Consider the following 18,036-nt stretch of genomic DNA (forward strand, 5'->3'; position numbering starts at 1 on the left):
AAGTCCAGAACCAAAAATCCGATTCCATCAAGCCTGCAGGACTGCCGAGGCGATGCGTGTAAATTAAGTGAGTTTTAAAATATTGAGCACGATCCAACCCAGTCGTGCCGTAGTAGCCTTGCATCCTAATGCCAGCATCTTCTCCGCTGACCCCGCGGCCATCGAGGCCCTACAAACAAGAAGAGCGTGGCAAAATCCATCATCCTCCAAAATGGGACCAAATCATGGCCTCGCACAATACCAATCCTTACGCAGCCGAAGCGAGCACATTTACAGGACATTAAACTTCTTCTCCGCTTAGGCTACGCTAGGTCGATGACGCTCGAGGGGATCCCGGTGAACGGTGGGGACTCACACGGACGGACGGAGGGACGAAAATCGTCGGCCGCCGTCGTGTCTATTATGCCGCTGTCAAAACGGATGTCCCTGGAACGCAACCAGAAGCCCGCCAACTCCGAGTCCGAGTCCTCTCACTGGGGCTCTTCCATATTTGATGAAGCCCGACGAAGTACGCGCGTTCCGGCGGCCGCTCCGATCGAGCATCTCCGAGTTTTCGATTCGATTCGCTCTCGCTCAATCGTCGTCTTCTCTCCCTGTCTCGAGAGCAAATGGCTTCGATTCGCACAAAGCGTTGTTGGAGGGACACAGCTCTGCAGCATCCCCCCTTTCAGCCCGTTCGCTCTTCTTTCGCTCGCACCCCGTGGGCCACAAATCTCAGTTAAAGTTGACATAAAGATAGAGAGAGAGAGAGAGAACGGGCGGACGAGAATCGAAACCGAAAAAAAACGCGAGGCAAGGGAATTTGAGGTAGAAAAAAGGAAACAAACTAATGGCACAAAAAACCTCCTCACAACACAACAATCGTCGGCACACACACGCAGTACCCTTTTTTTTGTCTCTTCGCGATCTCTCCGCGAACTCTTTTCGCTCGCTGCCCCATCGCTGACCCGATACCTTTGCCTCTCGCGCTCTCCCTGTCTCTCTCTCTCCCTGTCTCTCACTCGCTCGCTCTCGCTACACTTCAGTTACGATAAAAAGTTACGTCCGCACAGCGTTTCTGTGTGTTACTTCCGCAACGGCCTCTGGCCAGTGGCGCGAGCTCGGTTCCTTTTTGCCCCGTTCGAGGAGATAAATCGAATCTCCGCGCTTCCGAGTCAGCGAAGACGATTCGTTTGCTGCGGATGTCACCGACCGACCAGGCGCCCCAGGTCAGTTTGGCTGGCGCTCTAGAACCCCAGGATCGTGTGACCGACCGAATGTTCCTTTACGGACGATAAATTCCCCGGATTGTCGGGGAATCGGGGAAATCGAGGGTCAGCAGATTAGTTATACCGTGTAGAATGCAGACGCACGGGTCACACCAACTACACTGGACAGCAGAGGAGCGTACCGACACGGACACCAGATCGAAACCGGGACACGGCGGCGGCGGACACACGAGGAACGGGCGTTCTCGGCACACAAAGCACACACGGCTCCACTTAGCGGAACACGTTCGAACCGAACCGCATTACAAATCAAAGTGAACCACGAAATCCAATGGACGACCACCGACCGACCTGCAACCTGCTGTTCGATTCGATTTTCGCACTCTGAACGCACTTCTCTCGCGAGAGCGAAAGACACAGACAGAGAGAGAGAGAGAATGCGCGCGCTCCCCAACGCGAGTGAGTGCTCGGGGAAGGCACTCAGACCCGAGCCCCAAATTGACTCGCAGCTTCTGGGGGAGCATCGAAAGTAAGAATAATTCATGGAAAGTCCTCCCCATAATGATATGTTTCATGCTCATGAGGGCCCAAACCAATCGTTGCGTTCCGATTATGCGATTCGTCCACGAACGAATTCGAACACCAATCTTTGTCATTGTGACAGCGCAGACCAAGCAAAACCAAAACAAATAAACCACCGCGAGGATCCGATATCGTGTTTGTAAACAATGTTTTTCCACAGCCGCCCCGCACAGCGCAACAGCGTGACGTCGCTCAGCGGGAAAATCGGTTCAATCGGTCGCCGCACGGTGTATTTTAAGCCGAAACAAAATACGGGAACGGGTCACAGAAAAACGAGAAGGCAACGCGTCGGACCACATGTCGTGCAGAAAGTGCCAGGACAACTGCTGTCGGCTGTCCAATTAAATTCCGGCGTTCGCAAAATCGGCTGGCCCCGTGCGGCGTTTTAATTAGTGAAAGGGACCCTAACGCAGCCATAAGTCGCCTCAGACGTCGCCTCGGAGCTTAAAAACAAATAATTAAAAGTAAATAAAGACAGCAAAAGACGATCGATTGATCGACGCACCGCGGGAGACCCATTCCGGGAGATCACCGATCGACCGTCGGCAAAAACGAACACCCCCCGGTAAACGGCCAATGACAAACAAATGGTTTGCCAATCCTGGTCCCCATCCTGCGCAGTCCCCGTTGACGCAGGGCGCAAAAGTTCGCAAAATCAATTCGCAAACCGCAAACACGGCAACTCGCGCGGCGACGGCGCGCGTAATTGCCGCGCGCAATCGACATGCGACGTTTTATCATTCCGGTTTCTGGTATTTATTTTTTGTTCACATTTCATATTGCCTCCGCCACGGCCACCACAAACCGCGACCACCGCACCGTTCCCCCCGGGAGCGTTCCGCTGACAGCGGTGTGCGCGACCGCCGACACCGGTTTCGAGGCGGCGGCCTCAGAGCGCGCGCGGGTTATGATTGGACATAAAAGTACAGCTTCATCAGCGTCATTCATGTCAATTTTGCTTCTCCTCCGGTTTTTACCCCCTTTTGCGGCGCGGTTTTTCACCGAGTAACAGTAACCGCTTGAAGTCGCGATGTCAAGACCGTTTTTTTTTTGCTTTTGCTCAATATTATTCCTCCTGGACGTGCCTCCGAAGAGGCGGGCCGCCGTCACGCCGTCCAGCGCCACGCGGGCAAGGTATCGCCCTAGAGGCCGCCGCAGCAGCGAGCGCAAATAAAACACGGTACTGTGCACCTTTGATGGTGGACAACCACGCAAAACCCACCACCCTGCGTAGTGTGAAGATCGTTAAAGGATCCACGAGTCGGGTCCACGATGGAAAGTGCTACTTCTGAATCGGAGGCTAATTACCACATTACAATACCTCGTCCTCGAGAACGTGCGAGTGGCGGCCGTATGCGAAAAGTCCCCGTTTCGGCACATGTGTTCGGCTCCGAAACCATAACCTGACTGGGGCTGACCAAAAGCGGCCTACCGTGGGCCCTAGCGCCGCCCGTTCGTCAAATCGATGCCGCTGCCGCCATAAGCGGTACCGATCGATCGACCAGTTCTGCAATGGCCAATGGCTAAACGAAACCGATCGAATGGGTAATTGGCGCTGATTGGTTTGGGGCCGCAGTTTACGCCAGCAACACTTTGCCCATCATCCAGCATGTCCGAGCATCGGAACGGCTTCGGTTTATTTGGTTTATATGCGCCCCAAACACGCGCCGGACGTGTTGTTTTGACAGACACGCCAGCCAGCCCGTGTGTTGCAGCATCGCGATCGGTGCGTGTTATGTTTGGCATTCGACGGGCCTTGCGTAAATAGTTAATCGTAAAGGATCGATAAAGGAATCGATAAAGGAGAGTTTAAATTGATAATCAAAATACCATCGGCGATCGGCAGCGATCGGTTGAACGAATCGCTCAACTGTGACAGATATACGCTCCCGAGGGAGATCCTGTTTAAATAAATGCTCTACTGTCGAAGCCGACTCCAGCCAAATCAGTTGCCACACGGTCGGGGTGGCCGGTGTAAATACATTCCCACCGGACTACGCGGTCGTTTATCAATCTAACTACCAGCCGGCAGGCACGTGTCCCGAATCCATTCCGCGATCCGTCTAGGGTCGGATAAGATCAGCCGCAGCGCTACATCATAAATCAAACGCAACCGTTAATTGGCCGCCCCGTCGGACATTTCGGCAGTCCACTTATCACCGCGGCACCGCGGATACGGCATACGGGAACTGGACCACCGGTCGACAACCGGTGGAACGTGCTGCGATTGATGATGGACGTTTCGATACCATTTAGCAAATGAATTTCCTGATGTCGACCAGCCATCGGGAGGTCCCTCTTCGCACTCTGAATACGGGTAATTTTCCAGCAGTGGGAACGATTAGCAGAAACCCCCGCCGCAACACTAACCAGACGAAAACGGGCGCAATAAAATCGGCCACCTAATGTGGCATAAAATGGCGAGAAAACGCGACGGTTAGTGGTTCGCGAACCGACCTTCTCCGACCCGGAGTGCATCCGACTAATTAGATTCTCCGCCAATGGCGGGCGACGTGCATTCCACAATGCCCGCATTAATCGCTCTCACTCGTTCGCACACGCGCTGCCAGCTAGCAACCCTTCTGCCTTCTTCGACCGGCCCTCGGAGCGGAGAATGCGTCCGAGGTCAGTGGAGCAGTAGGCAGTTGTGGCAGCAGCAGCAGCAGCACCAGCGAAACGCAACACGTGACCAGCACCCGTGTCGGGAGGTGGGAGTTTTTCGTTTACATAATCACCGCCTGCCCGCGGCTCGTTGCCTCTCACCGGAGCAACGCTTCGAAAGGCCAAAGTTAGCCGCCGCCCGACGGTGACGTCTTCCATCGATTGGCGATTGGCGCAATTGGCGCAAGAGTTGCCTGGCACGTTACCTGGCACGCACTGCCTTCGCAGGCCACACTTTCCAGGTTCCGGGTCCGAACGGGTCACCGTGAAGCCGAAGATACACATCAACGGCAACCTTTTTGGGGCCGTCCCAAACCGGGGCGAGATAAACGTTCGCTGCGGCAGCGGATGTGAAACCAGTTTTTGGTGATTTTTTAAGCTTGAACTTTGAAGTCGCAAACTCAACCGACACGCGGTCGTCGGTCGTCGTTTTGAAACCAGCCAAAAAAAAAAGCCCAAAACCCAAACTCGAAGCCAAGCGGCGGGCGTTAATTTAATTTAACGGGCTGTTGCTGTTCATGCTGTTGCTGTTGAGATGTCTCCCGCGCTTCCGGTCGAAGAATGCGCCGAAGGCCAAGGCAGGTGTCGGCGGTATTCACGGTGCACGAGGGATGTTCAAAAAGTATCGGTTATTTTGAATTTCCGCGAGTTGCGTATATTCGATTTTCGTTTTTTGTGGCGTTATGATCTGTCAACTTTTGACAGCTGCTTTGCCTGCACGTGTTTTGACTCATTATCGATTTTTGTCTATTCCGAAAAATGGATGGCAAAGAATCTTTTTTAAATTTTCTGTGAAAACCGAAATTAAGAGCTCGGACGCAATTTAAATTTTGACTGTAGCTTATGGTGAAGCTATTATGACCCAAAGCAGCGTTTATCGGTGGTTCACAAATTTCTCATAGGGCCGAGATGATGTTAACGACGAAAAGCCAAGTTGGGTCGAATGTGAACAGTTTTGCTTATGGTTTTCTTCGACTGCAGGGTCGTGGTGCATCATGAGATGTTGTCAAAGGATAGAACGGTCAATAACGAATATTACCTGTAAGTTACGCGCAAATTGCGCGAAGCAATCCGTCACAAACCCGAAACCCAAAGTGAAACCCGAAAGTCGCGAAGTTTAACATCGTTGCTTGTTGCATCGTTGCAGGATTTTTGGCCAAAAACCACAAACTAATGATGCCAAAACTACCGTATTCCGTATTCCCCAGATCTGGCCCCTTGTGACTTATTCCTGTTTCCAAAACTCAAATTACCGCTTCGTTGACAATTAGTTTGGGAGAAGACAGAAATCACTGATGATGTAAAACACGTCCAAGCAACGCAACTGTAAAAAATTAACTGAGCATTAAAAATGGCCGAAATGACAGTGAGTGAACAATACCACCACAAAGAAATCGAAAATCGAGTAAAGCATTTTCTTTAAAAACACAAAATCAGAATGACAGAATGTACAATATCTGATGGGGATTGCTTTAAAGTGGACAAAATAGATACTCATGAACAAACCAATATTTTTTGAACAAACACAAAAGCCCCAACACTTTTTGCACAGCCCTCGTATTGTTTTCTCAATCAGCTGGGAGCGACTGCTCGAACGCAACCTCCCCTTGAGGAACTCACCACTGCTCGAAATCGAGCACCTGCCTTTGTGAGTGCCGCCTATTAAATGCAAAGGGGTTTTACTACGCGGGCAAATAGATGTCCTTCCGTCGGCGGGAGTTTTCCGCCAGAAAATCGATTCCGCAATCTCTCCGAACAGCGCTGCACACACACACACACACGGTTGAATTGTGTCTCTCGGAGCGGAGTGGAAAACCGGAGCACACCTCGCATTGCGGAACTCCGGAACGGACGTCGGGAACCGGGACTCCCGGGAACGACGATGTGCCCGCCAGGAATCGATCCACGGCCCGGAACCGGAAAGCCCAGCGCACTTGCGGCTCAGCTCGGGTTGCCAGTTCATATTTAATTTTGCGCCAACGAGGGTGGCCAATTCCGCCAAACGGGGGCAGACCGTGCAACAAGTTTTCGCGTGCCAGCCCATCGTCAGCGTCAGCGTCGTCGGGTTGTCGATTGTGTGATTGCAGCCCAAAAAAGTGCCCGGTTGCGCTCCGTTTTTTTCGTTCTGTTTTGATTGCCGGTGCTAGTGGTTGGTGGTTGTCAATTTATGCTCTTCGCCGACAACACACACCGTTCTTGATTGCGTTGTGTTGGCTTTGTATCAATTTTATTATTATCGTTTTATTATCATCTTGTCGCTCCGTGTTTGTGCACCGTAAAAAATAAGGAGATTGATGTCGATGTCGGGTGCCGGGGATTTGAGTCGAATGGGGGGATGGCTTTTTCTAGATATCTGTGCGCCATTGGGGCGTCTTTTGTTTTTTTCGCGGGAGCCACTTATGACGGGGGTGGTGTCTTTTATGATTTCGATTCGCACCTTTTTTTGTCTTACTTTCTGTCGCAACTTTCTCGCTTCTTGCTTCCACTCTGTCCACGCATTCACACACGCTTCGCTTGAACCAAGCAACAACCTCGCGTTCGTTCGATCTCACGTTCTCGCGTTCTATAACCTATCGCCTGCCGCCGTTGCCGCCGCTCGCTCGGAACACCGTTACACGCGCATGTACGCGTTTTCACAACCGTTCGGGTGAAGATTGAAGTACTTCACCGTACGCCCTATACGACGCCCTATCTGTGGCGCGCAGGCAGCAAGAAACTATGGCCTATTAGTGGTAGTCTGTTCTCGATCGTTAGTCGCTATCGAATATTTACACAGTTTTGAGCTCGACGCGCTAGAAGAATATCATCATCACTACCGTCTACGCACCTCGGCGTTGACTGGGGTGTGACAGCAAATCTAAAGCATATAAATACAAATCGTACCGTAATGTTAACAAACAAAGTATAATAATTAACCAACCAAGAAAATAAAAAAATAGATTTTGAGAAAAAGGGACTGCCAAACCGCAGTGAACTGGGAATTGGCTGAAGAAATCCAAAAACAGAATTTCGAAACTGTCAAGGAAAGGAATCGAACGAATGGAAATCGCAATTTTGCACCAAAGGCATAAAGAAACATCCGTTTCAATCGAATGCTGCTCGATCGCTGCGATCGAGCGCTGATTAGGTGGAACAAATACAACCGCATGCGTTGTACCTGCGCCGCGGATGACCAATGATGGAACGTAACTGCTTACACGTAATACACAAGGGGCGCACCACCCTGTCGCGTGTCGATATGTTTTGGTATAATGGATCGGCCGGCCCTCCGCCGGGTTCCAGTGTTATAACGCTAAATTTAACAACAAAACAAACGCATATTACAAACAGCCTAGCCTAATCCGTTGCCGTCCGTCCACACGGGTCCCTTACGACTGCTGCTCGTTCACCAGCGACGTCCGGTGGGTGAGCGTGGTCGCCGTCGTCGTCGTGGGGGGTGACGCCGGCAGCGATCCGTTGGTGGTGGTGCCATTACTGTCGGGCGTGTAGGCGGGCGCCTCGATCGAGGGCTTCTGCGGCTCGTCGTTCTCCGGGTCGTCCCAGAACTGTCGGGCGCCCGACCCGAACAGGTTGTAGAACGTGGCGGTGAAGATGTAGACGGCGGCCGCGATCACGAACACGATCCGCCACTGGGCGATCGACGGATTGCCCTCGATAATGTTACCGGCCGCGATCGGGGCGAGCAGACCGGCCAGATTGGCCGCGCAGTTGGTGAACGCCATCAGTACGCCCGCGTACCGGGGCGTCAGGTCGAGGTGGTTGATCTTGAAGCCGGCATAGATACCACCGTTCAGCCCGACGCCGATCGTGAGGATGGCGACGGTCAACGCACGGTTGCAACCGGTGTACGAGGCCACGATCAGGGCGATGGCCGGCCCGTACTGACCGATGCTGTTCGAGATCTTGCGCGTCCAGGTGTGGTTGACGCGGCCCGACGTCAGCATCCAGTCGGCCACCCACCCGACCACGATCGAGAACAGCCACATCGCCAGGTAGGGCAGTGCGGACAGGACACCGTTCTAAAAGAGAGAGAAAAAGAGACTCATCAGTACCGCACCAGCACCGGACATCGCCCGCCGTCGCTCCACTTACCGTTTTGATCGAGAAGCGCAACACCTGCTTCATGTAGGTGGGCAGCTCCGTCATCAGCGTCTCGTAGCCATAGTTCTGGCCCAGATGCGCCAGCAGGATCGCGTAGAACGGCAACGACTTGGCGATGCTCGTCCAGGGGATCGGTGGAATGTGAATGGACGCGTTGCCCCACAGCGACTGCTGGATGTACTTTTTCTCGTCCTCCCGGATCCGCGGATGCGTGATCGGGTCCTCGTGGCACGTAAACAGAAACGCAACCGACCAAACCGTACCGATGATGCCAAAGATGTAGAAGATCGACGGCCACCCGCCGTCGAACCCGTGGTCGGCCAGCAACCCCGACAGTGGCATCGATATCACCGTCCCGAACTGGGCGCCCGAGTACACGATCGCACCCACTCGTGACCGCTCGTTCGGAGGAATCCACTTGGCCAGCATGGCGTGCGTACACGGCACGATCGGGCCCTCGCCGAGGCCCTGGATGAAGCGCACCACGATCAGCCAGCCGGCCCCGCCGTTCCGGGCGGCCACCGGCACGACGAACGCAAACACCGAGTTGATCAGCATGCCCCAGCCGAGGAAGCGCATCGCGCCGTACCGCTTGGCCAGGAGGCCGAACGGGATCTGCGTAATGACGTAGCCGTAGAAGAACGACGACAGGATGTAGCCCTGCATGCTGGTGCTCCACACGAACTCGCCGTCGTCGTGCGAGGTGTCCTCCTCGCCGTAGTCCGTGTCCGGGCACTCGTCGTCCTCAACGTCCGGGTCCTTCTCGATCGCCGTCTGGTTGACCATCGCCACGATCGCGACCGACATGTTGGTTCGCATTACGTACGCGTTCGCCATGCCGAGGAACAGCATGAACACGATGTAATGGCGTGATCCAAAGCGCCCTGTGCAATGACCGAGAAGCAGAGAGACAGATTGAGAGAAACATATACGAGGAACGGTCGCGTGTCAAAGGTTGTTTCGAACGCCAATTTTTAAGACGCCGGAAGAAAACTTGGCCACAGTAGTGTCACGGTTCGGTTTGGCAAATTAATCTCTGACATCTCTTGCGGCGGAAACCAGCTGGCGGCGATCAGCTGAGCGACACGTTCGCGGCGGAAAGAGATGCGCATGCGTTAAGATTGTGCGACCGTTTTGCGACTTAGCCCAGCCCGGCCCGGCGAGCACGTGCCGCCGTACCGACAGCGTCGCCCCGCAAAACACAAGATCGGTTCGCGCAAAACATCGCTGCTCGACGCTAGCCGGCGCCGATGTCGTACGGCGGACAGTGGGATAGGCACCGGGTGCCCGTCAAAAACCAAATGGTACTTGTTTAGGAGCGGGTCTCCTTGTTTTTAGCGTGTCCGGTGAAATTCCGATTTATGGCTAGCCGGGGGCAGCATCACGAAGTAAACGAAAGCCTGCAGTTAAGCCAAATGTTAAACAGAAAACGGAAGCCAGCCACTTATCTCGAGTGAGCTTCAAGCGATACGTGGTTGTGATGGCGTCGGTAGCGTGTCCTCTCACAGAGGTTAACCGCTGGCAAACAAATATCAGCGCTCGTCTCAACGACGGGTGTTTACTAGGCTGTTCATTAAGTTTTATCGAAGAAAAAGGTTCAAAGCACTCCTTAGCCTCTTGATTTGATTCAAGGTCATGGTGATAGACCCAACCCAACTCCAACCCCAACCCAAAATCTGCTTTATCCTATCGAAAACGTTTTAAATGTTGTCAAGAAAGATGCATTCGAATGCGTTTTACGGCACCCATTTTACAAACAGCTTTCAGGAACCCAAAACTTCAGTAAAAACATTGGTTATACTGCTCAATGAGATGGCTAGATCTTAAAGTAAATCTCTTTCAGTGATTCGACGATTTTCCAATACGATATCCGGTATTTTTTTACGATTTCAGGCGTTATGTCTGTTTTTTGACATTTTTGACATGGATCGTCTTGAAGGCTACTACGACCGCGTTTAAACTCAGAAACCCCTCTTTTAGCTCCCTAATTGAAGGCTTTATACATTTTCAACACTCGTTCATAATTTTCCTTTGCTTTTAAACGATCCTTGATTTTTCCATTGTAAAAAATACTGTGACACGTCGATACTAAATGGCTTGCAAAAAAAAATTAAGTGACCAATTGAAATGAAATTTCACATACGTTCGTATGAAGAGTGTACCAATATGACAAAAAAAAGTTAAGCTTGTAGCATCGTCCTTTGCTATCGAACGACAAAACTTAGTGAATAACCTAGCAACATACGTGCGGCCACTGCCACTACCTATCGGATGCCTCTGATTGGATCATCCTCTCGCTGAACCTCAAATGTCCCGTCCTTAAGCAGGTCAGGACAAATGGATTTAATGGGAAAATTGGTGGAACGGCCGTCTCGCAATCTTACTTCACAAACTGTCGCATCATCGACAAACCACAGACCACGACGGCACGGCACTCGAGTGTCGAGTGGAACAACATCACTCGAGACGCGCACGTGTTTCGCCAAGGCGATGACGGTGGAGAAAAGGGCCGACTCCGTGATTTGGACAGGGGCCACCCACCGCCCGATTGAATAATGTGCGCCCGCCCGCCCACTTTATCAACGGGCCACGACCGCGCGCTAATCCGACAATTAGTGATTGAGCGATCCGTATGCGCAGTCATTGAAAGCCCATCCTGGTGTGCTCTATCTTATCACCCGGCCCCCCTCGTGAACGGGGGCCGTGCGTACGTGCACGGTCCTTGGCCAAAACCATTGTCCGTTTATCATTTGAGAGGACTCCATCGATAAAGCGCCAGTGACTGCTATCAATTTGGCCACCGGGTGTCCTCGGGCTGACCCTTTTTGACCACCGCGCGGTACCGTCCCACCGTGCGCACACCGATGAAGCAACCAGCCAGCGCCACCAGCCAGTGCCAACGATCTGCCTTGGCCCATTTCTCAACCGGACCGGATCCGGTTCATCATCGGCCCTTGCGACCGACCGTCGCGTGGCTGGCGCGTTGTGCTTTCGCGAATCAACCGTTTAATCGCTTCATTTAACTCGCGTCCACTACTATCATCGCGTCCTCTTCAATCTTGTCACGTCCAATCTGCGCCGCCACCGGTTAACTTGATTTCTGGTGGCCACGCGCCCGGATTTGCGCAATTGCACGCTGAAGAGCACACTCTCCTCAAACCAATCTAGCCCAACCTACGCCCGCAATCTGCGCTGCTGCTTACTTGCCGGTCTGATGCCTTCGTCCGTGGCCATCTCGGCCTGCTCCCACACGAGCACATGGCCGGCCCGATTCCGGTTCTCGGTCATCTCGTTGCACTTCAGTACAGGTGTTAAAATGTTCACCCCAAAACGGTTTGGGGTTCCGAAAAATCGCACCACAACGCACACACACACACGTGCGACCGATTTGTGACCGAATTCACACTCTTGTGGCGCCCGTCCGTGCCCTTCGGGTGTTCGATCCGCGGTGTCACGCGAGCTGCCAATCGCGGACCGATAAGGCGCGCGCCAGCAGTATATGATGCAGCAAATCAGCTGCTGCTGCTCCTGGTTGTCCTCCTGCTCCGGTGCCCACCGTTGTGCACTGTCATTTCACCACCTCCTCGAACTCATCGGATTGCCGGGGACGGACGGTGAGCAAACAAAAACACGACACCACCGACACGCGTGACGCAGCCGTGACGCTAGCGTGTGTGCCGGAAAGGAACCGATGTTTCTCGATCGATCGCGAGGCGAACTCGTGGTCACTAGGGGCTGCGATTCGGTTCGAGTGACGCGGCCTACACGCGGTAACGGGGTATGCAAATCCGCGATTAGAATAGCCTGACTCCTGACGATGTGACGTCCGACACCTGATCTGGTTGATCACCTCCGACGGACTGGGATCGGTCCCGAGCGCGCACCGGTCGTTTTATTCTCGAAGGAAGTCGACCCCGCACACACACACACACACACGCTTGGTTACTTAGTAGCGTCGGCGGTTGGTGGCGCCCACTGGTGGACGGTTCCGTTCACCAACGGGGGGCAGAAATTTAGCGACCGGAAGCCCGGCGACAGGGTGCGAGTCCTCTGCGAGTCCGTCTTCGTCGTAGCACGCGGAACCACTAATCCCGGGTGCCGTTGCACACCCTCCGAAGGGGCCTTGCGCTCCGCGCGAGGTGATAACGCGCGCGCACCCCGCCGGCACACACATCTACACGCAGCGGCGCACGCTGCCAACACACTGACACGTACCGGTGCGACACAAATACCACGCGGCGGCCATTTCGGGCCGGTTGCTAAAATTGCCGATTGAAGCGATCATCGACCGCGTTTCGGGCGTGAAACTGTCAAACTCGCACCGCGCCGCGGGTTGCTGCGATTTGAAGGAGGCACGCACACCACCGCGGACACACCCGGCGCCGGTTTGGGGGGGGTTAGAAAGTGCAGCTCTCAGTGCGCCGCTCCGTCAGACTAGAATGTCCGTCTTCGCCGCCACCGCCGTCGTCCGCCACTTTCTCCACTCCGTTCGCCGTTTAACCGGTCGGGCGTTGAACGTGAATAGAGTGATCAATTGCAGGCGTCCCTCCCGGGCTTGCTGCGATGCAATGAAATTCCCCAGAAAAAAACCCGCTCTCCAATCTCCGAAGATGCTCCTCCGATGTCTGTGATACACAACCACTCACAGCTGATACAACAAACACGATAAGACGGCGGCCGGCCAGCCAACGACACAATGTCACAGTTGTTTAAATTTAAACCGTAAAGGATTTATTTGGCGCTTTAGCCAACCGACGCTCTGCTGTCCCACGAGACACACACGCGGAGTAAACAGTGGCGCGCGGAAAAAAACAACGAGGATGGTTGCCTTAAAAATACCGACCCACCGACTCACGGTCGGTCGGGCGGAGTGGTAAAAATAGTTCACCGTGCACCGTGTAGCGTCGCGTTTGGACAAACAAGCGGGGGGCCAGAACGCCAGAACGTGACCAGCGCGCACCCCCACTTTTCAGCCACCCCACTCTTTGGGGCGTCCAGAGGATGCTGGGGTACTTTCCGCGAGCCGAAGCCGGGGCCAAACCCAAGATAAGCAACTCAAATAAATAGGTGTGTTTAAGGCTCGCATCATCTCGCGCGATTAGAAGATCCGGGTCGGGCGATCACTCAATCGGCCATCGGGGAGAAATATGGCCGTCCGGAAACGGAAACTTGTCCCCAGCCGGTCGGGACTTCATTCATTCTAGTCGCGAAGATGTTCGACGGAGACGAAACCTGCACTGTCGGCTCACTGTTCAATGGAACACCTAGTACCTGACAGCGAGCGAGTGGACACCTACGAGGCTGTTTACTCATTCGTAGAAACAGCACCAGAATGGTACGCGGTGCCTGGCGCCCGAGATAAACAGGCTTGTCCTTCCCTTAAAAGGCCACCGCCGGCGGGAGTCAATAGTAGTAAATTCTTCCACGTGGGCAGAAAGACCCCGAACCCCGACTTTGATACTCTTGGACAGGGTCTTTCCATGAATTCTGGGCGTAGAAAAAAGCACGAGAACTAAACGGTGAAGTATGAGCGGTTGAAAAAACAATCGAGCGGTACATCTGTGATTCGCTTGGGCTGGGTCGTCACTATCGCCGTCATCGCCATACTTGGCCCCCTTTCGATACTTGGGTGCGCGACTGCTGTTTGTCAAGCAGTTTAGTGCGCGCAACGCAAGATAGCGCGCACCTGATAGCGTGATACGATTGCTGCCACAGATCACAGACGAGCGATATCCGTCGAAGAACTTGACAACGCGAACGAACGTCTTGGCAACGAAGTAAAAACAGGCCCCGTTCGAAACGATGACGAATCCCTTCTCCGTGCCACCCATTAGCATTCAGCGAATTGGGCGAATGATAGTCCAACTCATATGTTGCCAATTTTTTTCTGTGTTTCTCCTCCCTCCGGTGGTGACCAGCCCCAAAGCCCTTATCGTTTAGGTCGCGCGATAAGCGGCCATTTATATGGTGGCTCCGAAGAATAGTTCGGCATCTCGGTTCGCGATAATTTGAGGCTGTTCTTTAGGGCACTAGGGTCTTTATCTGTCACACACAACAGCACAATGGGCGCCTGATCACATCAGGCGGACGAGCAGACGCGTGGCCACACCGGGGGGTTGTAAACGGTTCAAACAGTGCGCCCCTCAATGAATGTTTATGAGAGTCACATTACGATTTTTATTTAACACATTATACGATCACCAATCTTCGTATTATTCGATGATTCGATGGGCGTCCGATGGGCGGCTGGAAGTTATCGGAAGCCGCCATTAACACCAGCGCGCGCGGCTTCAGTCTGGGCTGTGGGTCGCGTTCGCCGCGGACAACGTGCTCCCAACGAACGCAGACTGTAAACAAATCGACACTGTGAAATGTGTGGAAACGAACACGTGTTGGTGTGGTGCGTGTGTTGCACTCACACTGCGCGTGTGACTGCAGGTTCACAAAACACACACATCAGAATAATGTGAAAAACTCTCTTTTCAAATTGAATTTGAGCACCGCGAAAATAAAGTTGGAAGCTTCAAACTTCCTTCGTTTTTCTCGATAAAAAAAGCAACTAGTTATGCAAGCAACAAAGTTATTGATGAGCAATAATAACGTGATTTTTTATATGTTTTCATAGTCAAAATGCAAAATTAAAGCTGAGAAACGAACGGTGAAGAATTCACTAGTTTCTCAGTTTGGTAAATGCAAAAAAAAACCTCGAAGATGCAAAGTAACCGATAAAGAATGCAAACTATTTAAACTCACACAAACTAACGCTTTTATCTACCGACAGGTGTCTCTGCTCACCTGACGGTTCATAGCTTGGCTAACTGCTGAGTTCTAAACGGTTGGCGAAAGTATGCAATGTACTAAACAAAACGGATATTTTAAATTCAAATTAATTGGTTTCACGAATCGCGCTTTTCAACTGTGAGCGCATTTCTAGACTAAAACACAATTTAAAAATCGTGATTGCAATTTAAAATCCAAACCGGGGTCCTAAATGCTACCACACAAATGATTCGTGGCCGTTTAAAATTAAAATTCCATTCCGACTGAACGTTTCGGTGGATATGAACCATATTTACCGCTTGAACCTTGAATTTTTAATGAAGAAGATCCCGATTAACGGAAGATTCCCGACCCGTCGCACGACAGATAATTGAACAATTGCCGTTGACCGTTGAATATGCGACACAAAAACCGGAAATGAATCGTTTGTCCCAAAAACGGAATGGCGGTTCGGTTTGGATTTATTGCTACGACTTGTCCGGGGCCGAGTACCGGACTGCGCTACGCTACATGCAAATAAAGGTGGTTCGGTGCGCGCAAAAGATAAAAGCAAACCCAACGACCTCTCGCGAGTGGTTTCGCGCTAATGCAGGTGACTAACGTGCGAGATGCTCGTGTTGACACGGGATGGCGTAATTTTACTGTTTTTTCCCCCTTTTCTTCCTGCTCAGTTATTCCGCGGTGCTCACCCGTTGGCTCGCACCAAAAATGACGGCATCGTTGGTATTTTTGACTCCGCTATTTGGAGTGTTTCAAGAGGGACTGGTCAAAACTAAATCTTTTTTTTTTGGCCGGCATTGACGTCTCGATTGAGCGTGCTATCATTCGTCGGACCTTCGATCGTTCGTGATGAGTTTTTAATTGGAAAAAGCGATTACCAACAATAAACGCAACTAGAACGAGTATTAAATGGCCAATATATCACATCCCTAACACGGCATTCTGCCTAGGAGTAAATAAAATCAACCTGCGCGACTCGACAAGAATGTCCGCGCACAAGACATGGGCCCAACCCTACGCCGGCCGGAATACGAACCGTTCAAACATTCAAAACCACACGCGACACACGCGCTATGCATTAACGAAATGCCGACGGCACCGAAGTGTCGCGTCGCATTACCGATGAGCGGGTGAGAAATGGGAGAGAAAAACGGCAACCATCCGATCCGCGGTGTGTGCGGAAGCGCAGTGCGTTGCAGGCGCATTCTTCCGAGCCGCGTGTCCGTGAACCACGTGATCGCGCCCGGGGGTTTCCATCGGTCCATCGGCCAACTGATTTCCAACGTGCGGAATGCAACCTTTGCTTCACGGTTTTTGGCACGACAACCGCCCAGCTTCCGGGTTCGTCGCGAACCGGAATGATGAATGAAGGCCGGAACATGTTGATGCTGTGCTCGCATGTTGACATATGTTGTGATTAATATTCCTACTATGTGTTTACCCCACAGTGTGTGAGTGAGCAGGAGCTTAATTATGCTAGAGCACCCACGGACCGGCGCTATAACCTGCTCCGACACGACGGAACGCCGGTTGCGAAAACATAGCCTACGAACAGGCGAACCGTTGCGAACCAGACTCAGCCGGCTAGCGGCCATCTTTGGTGGAGGTTGTGCGAAGTTTTATTTACTACCCTTTCAATGTCAATGTCGGTGCGTCCGAGCGATCGCGAACGTGCGCAGCATGGACGGCGGGCGCCATGTTAGGCCAAACAGTAAGGTTACCGCGGCGCTCATCAGGTGCGGGTTTCATGTTGTTTTATGAATATTTAACTTGTGCCAAGCAGCTAACGGTAAAGTGGCGCTCCTTAAGATTTAAATTTTTGATTCATTTCCCATTTTTTAAGGTACTTACGCTCTGGTTTCTGAGGTTCGGCGTTGGCCAGATACTCCTTGCTGACCGTCATGTTGAATGTTTGCTCGACTGCGGCTCTCGATCTCAATCTCTCACTCTCTCTCTCTCTTTACTCGGGGCTAAACACACCGACCGATGTTAATAATGATGATAATAATAGATAATAATACTGATGCTGTTCGGTTGGCAGCGAAACAAGGAGTGTCCTTCTCGCCGTCGTCTTGTAGCGTGTAGCTCGTGATGCTCGTTAGTGATGCGCCGCGCCTAACGATGATCGTTCGGTTCGTGCCTGTGTTTTAGAACGAAACGAAACCGAAAGTGCCAATTTATAAAACAAACATTAAAACATTCCAAAAATAGCACACGCAGGAAGCTACAAATGATGAGTAACACACAAAACGGAAACAAACTCAAAAAAAAAAACGCCAGCCGCGCGAATTTTAAAAGCGCACGTTTTCTACAGCCTCTCCGTCTAGGCGAACACCTGTAGTACGCTCCGATGCGCCGGGGAAATACCCAAAGGCCTAGGGAGCCACAACAGCCGTCCGGTGGGGAAATACCCCCGGGGGGGCTCGGATACCTCGGCAAGCGATGTTTTCTTGCTGTCAACACCGGGGGGCTAATCATCATTGGCCCACGAGAGAACTTCCTTTTCCGTTTCTATTTTTCACGCTTCGGCTGATTACTTTTTAACGGTAGTGAATTAATTTTTGTGTTTTGTTCTTATGGCGCACTTTGGAGTCGTTTACTTGGGCCCCATTAACAGAACATAATATTTTGGATTAAATTAAATTGTTCGTCAAACCTATAGTGTTAACCGTGAGCGTTAATGTGTGTTACAAAATAGTCCACA

At 52.2% G+C, this 18,036-nt stretch overlaps 1 protein-coding gene across 2 annotated transcripts; it reads right to left on the minus strand.

The window, feature by feature from the left end:
* Nucleotides 1-6,625: 6,625 nt before the first annotated feature.
* On the minus strand, nt 6,626-17,466 carry LOC128268572 (putative inorganic phosphate cotransporter). 2 transcript variants are annotated; one of them, XM_053005699.1, is made up of 3 exons: nt 17,184-17,466; nt 8,544-9,436; nt 6,626-8,470 (listed from the first exon to the last, which is right to left on the minus strand). In XM_053005699.1, exons 1-3 carry the CDS (start codon nt 17,233-17,235, stop codon nt 7,820-7,822), a joined length of 1,596 nt encoding a protein of 531 aa, XP_052861659.1. In that variant the 5' UTR covers nt 17,236-17,466; the 3' UTR covers nt 6,626-7,819. The 2 variants fall into 2 exon arrangements, with proteins under 2 accessions (XP_052861659.1, XP_052861658.1); XM_053005698.1 differs by lacking the exon at nt 17,184-17,466 and adding an exon at nt 11,756-12,232.
* Nucleotides 17,467-18,036: the final 570 nt, after the last annotated feature.

The sequence above is a fragment of the Anopheles cruzii genome, chromosome 2, assembly GCF_943734635.1.
Source record: "Anopheles cruzii chromosome 2, idAnoCruzAS_RS32_06, whole genome shotgun sequence".
NCBI lineage: Eukaryota > Metazoa > Arthropoda > Insecta > Diptera > Culicidae > Anopheles > Anopheles cruzii.

Bases quoted from the DNA above. Each gene is read 5' to 3' on its own strand.
- LOC128268572 (XM_053005698.1), bottom strand. From the start codon at position 11,840: ATGACCGAGAACCGGAATCGGGCCGGCCATGTGCTCGTGTGGGAGCAG. The intron at 9,437-11,755 runs GTAAGCAGCAGC...GTCATTGCACAG, and splicing joins CGAAGGCATCAGACCGGCAA to GGCGCTTTGGATCACGCCAT. The intron at 8,471-8,543 runs GTAAGTGGAGCG...TCTCTCTTTTAG, and splicing joins TGCGCTTCTCGATCAAAACG to AACGGTGTCCTGTCCGCACT.